Source organism: Oncorhynchus gorbuscha, linkage group LG21 (assembly GCF_021184085.1).
Source record: "Oncorhynchus gorbuscha isolate QuinsamMale2020 ecotype Even-year linkage group LG21, OgorEven_v1.0, whole genome shotgun sequence".
NCBI classification, from domain to species: Eukaryota; Metazoa; Chordata; class Actinopteri; order Salmoniformes; family Salmonidae; genus Oncorhynchus; species Oncorhynchus gorbuscha.
Genome location: NC_060193.1, coordinates 43,648,011 through 43,660,405, shown reverse-complemented (window position 1 = coordinate 43,660,405; position 12,395 = coordinate 43,648,011). Strand labels below are relative to the sequence as shown.

Below are 12,395 nucleotides of genomic sequence, written 5' to 3'. Positions count from 1 at the left end.
AACAAGGGGTATATAACAAAGTATTGAGAAACTTTTGTTATTGACAAAATACTTATTTTCCAACATAATTTGCAAATAAATTCATTAATCCTACAATGTGATTTTCTGGATTTTTCCCCCCTCATTTTGTCTGTCATAGTTGAAGTGTACATATGATGAAAATTACAGGCCTCATCTTTTTAAGTGGGAGAACTTGCACAATTGATGGCTGACTAAATACTTTTTTGCCCCACTGTATATTGATTGTTAGTTGTAATGGTTGTGACGACCACCTGTCAAATTCTCTTTGCTCTTGTTTTCCTTAATAGGATGTCGGTGGGCGGAGCCGGGAGGGTCGTCAGCGAAATGGGACACACCTGGGCCCAGGTGAATTCTGGGATAAATACACCTCTTTCCCATTCATTGAGGAGGCTTTCTCCATGCAGACACATTGATTGGATTGGTTGCTTGGGCACCTTTCAACACCACATCTATGCATGCAAACACTCACACTACATACACCATTGTATTTAGGTTACTTCAGTTATTAAATATATTTTTGTTATTCCTTATGTTGTGTCCGTTTTGTTACGGGCTTCGAGCCATTATGTGACCATTTTTAAAGAAAAACAAACCTTGGTATACAGTTTATCCTGGCCCAGACTACTTTAATGGTGCAGAACCATCTAACATCAAGTTGTAAAATCCTGACCTACCTCTGTTTTGTTTTTGAGTCTTTTTACTTTGTTGTTTTACACCAGTTTCAACATTTTCTATTACACTGAGCCAATCACGGCGCAACTAGAGAACATTACCAACCCTCTACGCTCCATATTTCCCGCTGCCTGCCCTAGCACCACAGAAAGCACTGAGCTAGGCTGAAATACCTGCATCTTGGAGCTGCCTTACTAAAGAAAGCAAAAAAAAGACACCAAGTTTGTATGCAGCTTTATTAACTAAATTATTATGAAATTACATTGTTTGCAAACTGATATGTGACACATTAATGCCAAAACATGCTAAACATTTTTTTTTTGCTAAACAGAACCCACCTGATTGTGTGAAAATAAGTTGTTTGTAAAATGTTGTATACAATATCATACGTAGGTGCTAAAAACATGGTTAATTCCATTGACCTGAAAAACACTATTAGAGTGAGATTGGATAAACAAACACACACCTGGGTTTACACATTTGTGTTACCAAAAATCAACATTCCTGCATTTTCCTGTGATGTTGTCCTTTCCAATGTATACAGTGCATTTAACCCACATTCCCACAGATAAGAGCCAGACTCTAAACCCCTCCAGAATACACACATTACTCGATAACCTAATCCTCACCACGGATGGACCTTCTTGTCCATCACAAACTGTCCCTGCGGCTCCCCAGCCCCCGCAGGAAGCAGGGCCAGGTAAACGGGGGTGATGGCGCCCTCGTCAGGTGACTTGGTGGCGGTGGGCCCAGCCATATCGGTCCTCACCCAGCCTGGGCAGCACGCATTCAGAAGGATCTGGTCAGCTGGTCTCTCATGCCTCAGCTTGCGGGCGTGGATCCTGGAGAGCACTGTGAGGCCTGTTTTGGACACCCCGTAAGCTGTGTCGGGCCAGCCCCCCTGGGAGTGCGCCCCTGCCTGGGCCTCCTGGACAAACCTCTCCATCAGCCCCACCAGCTCCTCCTCTGTGATGTCATTGCTGCGGAACCGGGCCTGGAGTTCAGGGCTGCAGCGGTTCAGGGCGATGGAGCTCATAACACTAGACACGTTCACCACCCTCCCTGAGGACAGAGAGACACAAACAACTGTGATGTTAGTAAAATAAACAGTTACGGTATCTACTGCCAATTGACACAGCAAAATAACCCTACGACTATGAGAGAGGGCGGGCAATGCGGTTGTGAGGTTCTGTGGCACAGAAAAAACACAGGGTCCTAGATTGTGTATGGTCATAGGACATCATTGTTCTGAAAGTGATAAAACACAATGATGTGTGATCATAAAAGGTCCCTCTGTTCCAAGGGATAGGCTCTAAAATATATTGCTATGCATCAGTGTTCCAGCTGTCAGTTGGCTTGTTCTAACAGTATTACCTCCTGGTTTGATGATGGGAAGAAACTCATTGCACATGTCTCTTGTGGCAAAGAAGTTTGTTTTGAGAGTCACCTCAGCTTGGGTTCCAAAGGGTGTAGTATCAGCATCTGTAAAATAAACATAAGTCGTCTCTCAGATCAAAGGGGCATCATATAGCATCATTATGGCCAATCATAGTAGCTATTACATTTGATCAACTTATTTCCATACTTTTAAAGGCAATCCCAGCATTGTTAATGAGCACATCAAGGCCACCGTATTTCTCATTGAAGAAATCTCGGGCCGCCCGCACACTTTCTGGATTGTCGATGTCAAGCTGTTGGAAGAGGGGTTTCAGCCCTTCAGAATTCAGGCTCTCCACAGCCGCTGTGCCACGGCCAGCATCCCGGCCACTGAGGAAAACATCACCATTGAATTGCTTGCAAAGCGACCGCACAATTGCAAATCCAATCCCCTTATTGGAACCTGTCACCAGTGCAACTTTTGGCATACCTGAAATGCAAAGTTCGAGAGAATTAGATTATACCAGAGGTGTATTCATTAGCCAGATTCCGTTGAAAAACGTCATGAGGACCTGGATTTGTCCAATAGAAACTTTCGGTTGGCGTAGCTACACGGTTTCCATGGCAAAACATTTTTGCAACGGAATCCGACTAATGAATACACTCCAGGCAGAGAACCATTTTCTGACTGACAACTCTAGAGCGCTTTGCTGCTCAAACTAGCGATATGTTCTAATTTGCTAACGTTTGTTAGTTGTGTGCTAAATTGAAGTGACTACTCCAAAACAGAAGCAGTTAAGTTAGTCGATGGTACAGCAGTTTTGATGTACTTACTTTAGAGTGGGGGTACTCTTGACGTGTCGTACAGTACTGTCACAGAACTGGCTTCAAACCACTGAGGTTGACACGCTTCAGGCTACTTCTTAGCTTCCGTAACAATAACAACCTACTGCGCAGAACCGGAATAACAAACTAAAATGTAGATCCGGGTGAGCATGCGCTGAATTACAAAATAAATTTTTACACAATTATAATCTGCCTATGCTATTATAATTGTATTTTAACATACTTCAATAGACGGATAGAGAGAGACCACAGAGATACTTGTGACGCCACTGGTTTTGACTAGATGGGATGCAGTTTGTATCAGAATTGACTTCTCGTAGCAGGTTCGAATTTAAACTGCAGGTTAGGACAATTAGGTTAAGGTTAGGAAAACGGTTAGCTAAAGTGCACTAAAAACAGAACAAAAAGAAGAGAAAAAAAATCACCTTTAGACCTAAGTTTGACAAACTGTATCTCCTCTAGCCATGACCACAACCGCATGCTGCTTGCTTGGTCAAACAGTTGGATAAACGCAAAAGTAGTTAGGTTAGCTAGCCGGTCGTTTATTTCTTGGACATATGATATACTAACGTTACATATAACTAATGTCAAAACGGGTTTAGCAACAGCATTAGCTACCCACGAACATCAACTACATTTTTACAGTTAAACAACATAACCATGACAGTGAGGCATGAATGAGATTATCATCAACATTAGAACACGGAGTTTGCCAGTTAATACGAATGTCTATGGATCTGATTTCCCATCAAAGTCCATCAACATGACGAGGAAGCAACATGGGAGAAGGGCGAGAAAGAAGAGGCAACGGGAGTGCAGAGAAACAACTGTTCAGTCTGGTGCAAATCATTACTGTCACAACCTCATAATTCTCAAATTGGGTTCATGTTTCTTAGCCTTACCTTGTGCTATTTGTTACCTCTCCAGTGACACTATCTCATGAACCACAGTTTGTGGCTCTAAGAAGATGGCTGCAACAGAGAGGCTTCAGCTCCAAGCTTCTAGTACCTGCATACTTCTCAGGTAGAAATCCTTCGGAGCCAAGTTGCATGCCAAAACGCCATACATTCTGGATCCAGGGTTGTCTTCTATTCTTCATACATTTCTAAACCAGCAGCTTTGTCTTATTTTTCTTTACAGACACGGGACGTGGACTGATGACCTTACAGCCTATCAAGGTTATGAGAATACCTGTCTTCTTGACTTAAAATACCAATTTGGTTCCAGTACGCCTTCAAACTCTTGTTCTGATTGACTAGGCTGAGGATTTGGTGATCTCCTTACCAGAAAAATGCCTTTTAACTACCTCTACTGTTCTAAGGAGCTACATTGGTGAATACATAGAAAGGTAACATACAAACAGCATCACACACACCAGGGGTGTATTCATTAGTCACACACAGTAGAAACCGTTTACTCAATGCTCTGCAACTTGACGTAAAAACTGCTCTTAAACGGAAGTTGTAGTTAATAGGCATTTCTCTCTGCTACCCTGCTTCAAAATAATTAACTCCAACTTCCATTTCAGAACTAATCGGAACTCGACAGCTTTTACGTCACGCTGCAGACGGGTTCCATTTAAAATGTTCTCTGCTGAGAACTTGATCTTCAAGTCCGGTTCAAATACAAAACTCTGGTTTAAAAATATATATATTTATATTTCTAGTTTGTTGATATGTTTAATTAAATCCTCTCCTAGATGGAAACCGCCCGTGTCTCCTCTCTTAGCCCTCTGTGCTTTCCTCATCTCTGAGAGACATTTTGGCCAACGTGCAGAATGGAAGCCCTACATCGACGTCCTGCCCCAAAAATACACGTGCCCTGCTTACTTCTCAGATGAGGTCATCGACCTGCTGCCGGGGAGTCTGAGTGGGAAGGCCCTGGAGCAGAGAGCCATGGTTCAGGAGCTGCACTCCTCTTCGTTGGACTTCTTCAGCTCCCTCCAGCCTCTCTTCAGTCAGCCCGTGGAAAGTGTGTTCACATATGATGCACTGCGCTGGGCATGGTGCAGTGTGAACACGCGCACTGTATACATGGAGCACAAACACACCCCCTACATGTCCAGGGAGAGAAATGTGTATGCCTTAGCCCCCTACCTGGACCTGCTCAACCACTGCCCAGCCATACAGGTGAGAGCAGTGAGTGCACCTACAATTTAGGAACACACAACTTAGTCATTACTAACCTGGAATCCAAACTGAATTCTGCTCAGTGAAACAGCAGTGAAATGGAACAATATTCAGTTTAGATTCCAAAAAATATAAAGTGTGGTTTCATGAGCTGAAATAAGATCCCCAAAACTTTCCAAATGCACAAAGCTTATTGGTCTCAAATTTTGTGCACAAATTTGTGTACATGCTCTGCTAGTGAGCATTTCTCCTTTGCCAAGATAATCTAGCCTGACAGGTGTGGCATATCAAGAAGCTGATTGAACAGCATGATCATTACACAGGTTCACCTTGTGCTGGGGACAATAAAAGGCCATTCTAAAATGTGCAGTTTTGTCACACAACACAATGCCAAAGATGTCTCAAGTTTTGAGGGAGTGTGTCATTGGCATGCTGACTGCAGGAATGTCCACCAGAGCTGTTGTCAGAGAGTTGAATGTTCATTTAGCAGCCTCTAACGTCGTTTTAGAGAATTTGGTAGTACGTCCAACCGGCCTCACAATCGCAAACCATGTGTATGGCGTCACGTGGGCAAGCCGTTTGCTGATGCCAACGTTGTAAACAGAATGTCCCTCGGTGGCGGTGGGGTTATGATATGGGCAAGCATAAGCTAGGGACAACAAACACAATTGCATTTTATTGATGGCAATTTCAATGCACAGAGATACCGTGATGAGATCCTGAGGCCCATTGTCTTGCCATTCATCCTACGCCATCACCTCATATTTCAGCATAATAATGCACGACCCTATGACGTCACAAGGATATGTACACAATTGCTGAAAGGTGAAAATGTCCCAGTTCTTCCATGGCCTGCATATTCATATATATATGTAAGTCGCTCTGGATAAGAGCGTCTGCTAAATGACTTAAATGTAAATGTATATACAGTGCCTTGCGAAAGTATTCGGCCCCCTTGAACTTTGCGACCTTTTGCCACATTTCAGGCTTCAAACATAAAGATATAAAACTGTATTTTTTTTGTGAAGAATCAACAAGTGGGACACAATCATGAAGTGGAACGACATTTATTGGATATTTCAAACTTTTTTAACAAATCAAAAACGGACAAATTGGGCGTGCAAAATTATTCAACCCCCATAAGTTAATACTTTGTAGCGCCACCTTTTGCTGCGATTACAGCTGCAAGTCGCTCGGGGAATGTCTCTATCAGTTTTGCACATCGAGAGACTGACATTTTTTCCCATTCCTCCTTGCAAAACAGCTCGAGCTCAGTGAGGTTGGATGGAGAGCATTTGTGAACAGCAGTTTTCAGTTCTTTCCACAGATTCTCGATTGGATTCAGGTCTGGACTTTGACTTGGCCATTCTAACACCTGGATATGTTTATTTTTGAACCATTCCATTGTAGATTTTGCTTTATGTTTTGGATCATTGTCTTGTTGGAAGACAAATCTCCGTCCCAGTCTCAGGTATTTTGCAGACTCCATCAGGTTTTCTTCCAGAATGGTCCTGTATTTGGCTCCATCCATCTTCCCATCAATTTTAACCATCTTCCCTGTCCCTGCTGAAGAAAAGCAGGCCCAAACCATGATGCTGCCACCACCATGTTTGACAGTGGGGATGCTGTGTTCAGGGTGATGAGCTGTGTTGCTTTTACGCCAAACATAACGTTTTGCATTGTTGCCAAAAAGTTCAATTTTGGTTTCATCTGACCAGAGCACCTTCTTCCACATGTTTGGTGTGTCTCCCAGGTGGCTTGTGGCAAACTTTAAACAACACTTTTTATGGATATCTTTAAGAAATGGCTTTCTTCTTGCCACTCTTCCATAAAGGCCAGATTTGTGCAATATACGACTGATTGTTGTCCTATGGACAGAGTCTCCCACCTCAGCTGTAGATCTCTGCAGTTCATCCAGAGTGATCATGGGCCTCTTGGCTGCATCTCTGATCAGTCTTCTCCTTGTATGAGCTGAAAGTTTAGAGGGACGGCCAGGTCTTGGTAGATTTGCAGTGGTCTGATACTCCTTCCATTTCAATATTATCGCTTGCACAGTGCTCCTTGGGATGTTTAAAGCTTGGGAAATCTTTTTGTATCCAAATCCGGCTTTAAACTTCTTCACAACAGTATCTCGGACCTGCCTGGTGTGTTCCTTGTTCTTCATGATGCTCTCTGCGCTTTTAACGGACCTCTGAGACTATCAGTGCAGGTGCATTTATACAGAGACTTGATTACACACAGGTGGATTGTATTTATCATCATTAGTCATTTAGGTCAACATTGGATCATTCAGAGATCCTCACTGAACTTCTGGAGAGAGTTTGCTGCACTGAAAGTAAAGGGGCTGAATAATTTTGCACGCCCAATATTTCAGTTTTTGATTTGTTAAAGTTTGAAATATCCAATAAATGTTGTTCCACTTCATGATTGTGTCCCACTTGTTGTTGATTCTTCACAAAAAATAGTTTTATCTTTGTTTGAAGCCTGACATGTGGCAAAAGGTCGCAAAGTTCAAGGGGGCCGAATACTTTCGCAAGGCACTGTATATGACTTCTCTGTCTGGTGACCGTTCAAATTGAAGGTATCAGAGTGAAGTATCAAAATGTACTATGTCCTCAGGTCAAGGCGAGCTTCAGCCATGTGAGCAGGTGCTATGAGATCCGTAGCGTCCAAGGCTGCAAGAGATTCCAGCAGGCTTTTATCTGCTACGGTCCCCATGACAACCAACGTCTCCTGTTAGAGTATGGGTTTGTTGCTCCTGGAAACCCTCACAGTGTGGTGTATGTGGACCAAGGTAAGGAAGGCTAGCTTAGTGGGATAAAACGGTACACTGACCTGTTCTTTTCAGCAACGGTTATGTGTTCATGGTCTCAATCTAACTTGAGTTCTGCACTCCATTGACATCAATGCATGATGTACGCAAAAGTCAGAGCTCGCACCTCTAGTTCGGCCTTATGTTTGCTGTAATATTTAGTATGCATTTATTACAGTCCCTATCCCAATTTCCAAGCAATAGAGCCAATTGACTTGTTTTTTGTTGGTTATTCGTGTTTTCCAGTTATCCTTCAACAGTGCGTCTGTATAAAAGACATAAATCAGCTGGCACAGAAGCTACTCTTCCTGAAGAAAAATGACTTTTTAGCGTAAGTGTTATCAGCATTACAACTTACTGCTGTCTCGTACAGATACCAGTATTTACAGTACCATGCGCTCTCTCTCTCTCTAAAACAGAAACTTGACCCTTAGTTTGGATGGGCCCTCCTGGAGACTGATGACCGCCCTCAGGCTGCTGTCACTTAAGACAGAACAATAGTAAGAAATATAATCTTTCAGTTTTATAACACAGTCAACAGCACCTGCAAAACATTCTTAAAGGAGCAATCTGCAGTTCAAATAATAACAAAGCGGTCACGCCCCCACCACTGCTTAGGTAAACAGCTGAGGGGTGGGGCTGGAGAAATCTAACAAATAGGAGCCAAGAACTGACCATCCATGATATTAAAACCATGTTGAGGCTATAGTGTTTTACAATTACATTGTTTACAAACAGTGGAGTAAGAAACAAGCTTATATTTAGTTCTGATGGGGTACAACTGTGGAATTAAGCTCATGAGGCATTTATAAAGAATCAATGGGTATACACAGCATGTGGACACATGCTCGTCAAACATCTCATTCCAAAATCATGGGCATTAATATGTAGTTGGTCCCCCCTTTGCTGCTATAAACAGCTTCTACTCTTCTGGGAAGGCTTTCCATTTGATGTTGGAACATTGCTGCGGGGACTGGCTTCCATTCAGCTGCGCGCATTAGTGAGGTCGGGCACTGATGTTGGGTTGATTAGGCCTGGCTCGCAGTTAGTGTCCTTAATCAGCCCAAAGGTGTTCGATGGGGTTGAGGTCAGGGCTCTGTGCAGGCCAGTCAAGTTCTTCCACAACGATCTCAACAAACCATTTCTGTATGGACATCGCTTTGTCATGCTGAAACAGTAAAGGGCCTTCTCCAAAAACTGTTGACACAAAGTTGAAAGCACAGAATAGTCTAGAAGGTCATTGTTAAGATTTAAGCTTTCCCTTTACTGTAACTATTGGGCCTAGCCCGAACCATGAAAAACAGCCCCAGTTGGCACTATGCATTCAGGCAGGTAGCATTCTCCTGGCATCTCCCAAACCCAGATTCGTCTACGGAACTGCCAGATGGTGAAGTGTGATTCATCACTTCAGACAACTTGTTTCCACTGTCCAGAATCTAATGGCAGCGAACGTCACAATAACAGCACTTAGTTACTGGGGCAGCTCTAACAGGGCAGAAATTTGACAAACTGACTTGTTGGAAAGGTGGCATCCTATGACAGTACCATGTTGAAAGTCACTGAGCTCTTCAGTATGGGCCATTCTACTGCCAATGTTTGTCTATGGTGATTGCATGGCTGTGTGCTGAACTGTATACACTTGTCACCAACGGGTGTGGCTGAAATGGTCGAATCCACTAATTTGGCCATGTAGTGTATTTATAAAAGTCCAAAAATGTGTGTACCAATCGCATGTCAAGATTGCTTAAATTTGGAATGATTTTGAAGTGTGTGAATTTGTCTTTCAGCCTTTTCTGGAAGAGTGTCCTCTTGGGAGCGGGGGTGAGCCACGACAGAGAGGAGTGGAGTGTCGATGCAGCCCTTAGGCTTTGTCACTACCTGATGGTTGACAACACTAGAGCTCTGAACAAGGTACCGTAGGAAATAGAGACCTGAAATTGAAATCCAAAATAGAAAAAGCCAAAAGCAAACCCATAGACGCTCAAAACGTGTCATGAAAAAAGTATGGGGGTGTGACTTAAGCCAAGAGATGTCGGTCTAATGGCAGGAAAAATGGTCCTCAGGTGACAGGATTACCAAGAACTTTGGAGGTCCATATATAATAGAAAGAATAGTTGTAAACTCTGTCACCCTTAACAAAAAGGCAGTATGTATAGTGCTAATTACTTGAAGCCTCTTGAGGTAGGATGAGGATTAGTGAAGGACAAAAACTCATGAAGAAGACCGACAGAGGTGGGATATAGGAAAGTCGGGAGACAAAAACAGAATTCAGGAGCAGAGGACAAAAATGAATACAGACAAATCGAGAGCAGGAAAGAAATGCGGAGAACAGATACAGAAAAGCACAAAGAGCGAAGCAGAATAGCGAAGAAAATCATGAAGTCAAGGTACCGTAGTTGTGAGTTGCACTTGATACCCATGGCTATATCCATAACATTCAAGTTTAATTGGTTTCAGTTATTCTCCATTGGCCACTAACATATACTTGCACCTACAGACAGAGTGGAGCAAACTTAATTAGGATTTTGCTGATTCTAGGATCTGACAGAGTTTGTTTTGAAATTGTGTTGAGGCTTTATCCTCTTTTTCTAGATCTCCCAACTAACAGAGAGGGCAGACGCATCTCTCAAGGAGCAACTAGCTGTTGTGGAATGTCTACGACGAGAGGAGCAAGAAATTCTGGGTCTTAACCAGGAAATACTGCAGGGTCTTCAGAAACAATTGTTGCCAAGCAGACAGCAGGCACAACTTAGAACAGCATGCACAACTTAGTATGACATTCCAGTACCGGTCACTTTATCTATCACTGGCTATGCTTCTATGAGGAGACAACAATGTCTATTTCATTATCAGTGCAATGAAGTGTCCGAGCAAAAGGGCACTGTCACTAGTTATGTTTCCATGAACTTGTCCAGTGATTTATTTTTGGGGGCAACATTTAATGTTTGCATAGAAAATAGATGCGACAATTGCCTGCTCGGGTGCATTTCCATTAAACTATTTTGTCGATTAAAAACAACTGGACAATGACATCTCACCTAAAAAGCAATTTACAACAAAAATAATAGCAGCCTGTATGCCCTCCCACCTATCTGTTTGTCTCAGGTAGCCTGCAAAAGCCAGCATGGATAGAATGCAATAATCAGGGGCACAACAATGTTGGGGACATTGAATGTTTTTTTTTTATCCAGTTGGATAAACAGCCTACCTGACCGCTCAGAGGCATCGGCATGGTCCTAAAGCACACCGGTGCCTCGTTTTGTATCACATTCCAATTATAAAAATGCAATTTCAGAATGTGTGTGGGGGGGGGGTGGATGTCCCCAGTGAAAGTTGTGCCCCTGGCAACAATTGACTAATATTTGCCATATTCTAATAATTCTCATGTGCCAAAGTATAGCCTCGGGTCTAGCACCCTTGGGCAGGCAATATCGGCTGCCTAGGCTAGTCTGTGCCATGTTGAATCTTGCACTGAAATAATTGGAAGGGGTAACTTGCATTCAGCCAACCAGAAAAGCAAGGTGAAGTATTCTTAAGTCAGGACAATCCTTGTGCTATTTTTATAGATGGAAAATTGTTATTTTGTTAGCAGTAGGCATTTAATATTAAATGTAGAGTGGATGATGACATCACGTACCCTAAAAGTATTCAGCAATCTTGTTTGAAAAAAAAAAAACAGTTAATGTCAATTTGTCGAAAAGAAAGTTAGAAATGATTTTCTTTGGTCCATCTTTAGAAAATGTCTCATCTGTAGTTTCATGACACGCCGCAATGATTTTGTTGAATAATCCTGGGTCAATGGAAACCTGTCTATCGATAGGTCAACGACCTCAGACATCAGGGGTACGTTAACATTTGCTACATTGCAGAACTTTTTGTATTGAATGACACATTTCCCCCAAATGTCTTGTATGTTCTTGAACAGACTTTGAAATACGTTTGCGCCAGTCGGTGGGTTTGCCAGGGTGTGAGTTTAAGCAATGAGTGACGTATTTAAAAGGACAGCTGTGCATTTTGAACTCACAACCAAACCCTGCCATGTTTTTTTTCTTTTTTTCTCTTCCCCAATTGGTCGTTCAGTACAGCACGATTTTTGTTCAATTTAACTTTCTATAATAATAATAATAATAATAAATGCCATTTAGCATTACGTTATGTACTGAATGCAGCCCTGTTAACTCACAGTGAGGGTCACTTGACAACAGAGCGTTGACTGGAAGGACAAACTATTTGGAAGTGACCCGTCTCTCAACACTTCTGATATGCCCTCAGAGAGCGGTACAGATGGACAATGGTATCTCCAATCCCACAAAGCCTCCAGAAACAGGACATTGTTGTTTCCCCACCTTAGATTAAATCATTTAGCATGAATTTCACTGGTCACAAATGACACACGAAAAGCAGTTGCAGTTCATGTAGAATTCAAGCTGGGTCATGTTCAGTAAGGCACCAAACGGAATAAAACTTCTAGGTTCTACAGATGTTTTGTTTTCTGTTGCGAAATGATTTGCTACTGTGTGTCATACTAAACGCCACTG

General features: G+C 42.5%; 2 protein-coding genes across 2 annotated transcripts; one reads left to right on the top strand and one right to left on the bottom strand.

The window, feature by feature from the left end:
* Positions 1-915: 915 nt before the first annotated feature.
* On the bottom strand, positions 916-3,051 carry cbr1 (carbonyl reductase 1). The gene is made up of 4 exons (XM_046318479.1): positions 2,905-3,051; positions 2,279-2,560; positions 2,068-2,175; positions 916-1,755 (listed from the first exon to the last, which is right to left on the bottom strand). The coding sequence occupies exons 2-4, from the start codon at positions 2,556-2,558 to the stop codon at positions 1,319-1,321; spliced, it is 825 nt and encodes a 274-aa protein (XP_046174435.1). The 5' UTR covers positions 2,559-2,560; positions 2,905-3,051; the 3' UTR covers positions 916-1,318.
* On the top strand, positions 3,029-12,339 carry setd4 (SET domain containing 4). The gene is made up of 10 exons (XM_046318478.1): positions 3,029-3,755; positions 3,844-3,939; positions 4,057-4,094; positions 4,176-4,264; positions 4,616-5,045; positions 7,665-7,839; positions 8,104-8,188; positions 8,277-8,357; positions 9,645-9,768; positions 10,450-12,339. The coding sequence occupies exons 1-10, from the start codon at positions 3,590-3,592 to the stop codon at positions 10,627-10,629; spliced, it is 1,464 nt and encodes a 487-aa protein (XP_046174434.1). The 5' UTR covers positions 3,029-3,589; the 3' UTR covers positions 10,630-12,339.
* Positions 12,340-12,395: the final 56 nt, after the last annotated feature.

Coding starts and splice junctions, on each gene's coding strand:
- cbr1 (XM_046318479.1), bottom strand. CDS start 2,558: ATGCCAAAAGTTGCACTGGTGACAGGTTCCAATAAGGGGATTGGATTT. Junction 2,176..2,278: donor TGCTGGGATTGCCTTTAAAA/GTATGGAAATAA, acceptor TTTATTTTACAG/ATGCTGATACTACACCCTTT. Junction 1,756..2,067: donor TCCCATCATCAAACCAGGAG/GTAATACTGTTA, acceptor CTCTGTCCTCAG/GGAGGGTGGTGAACGTGTCT.
- setd4 (XM_046318478.1), top strand. CDS start 3,590: ATGAATGAGATTATCATCAACATTAGAACACGGAGTTTGCCAGTTAAT. Junction 4,095..4,175: donor TGACCTTACAGCCTATCAAG/GTTATGAGAATA, acceptor CTGATTGACTAG/GCTGAGGATTTGGTGATCTC. Junction 7,840..8,103: donor TGTGGTGTATGTGGACCAAG/GTAAGGAAGGCT, acceptor CGTGTTTTCCAG/TTATCCTTCAACAGTGCGTC.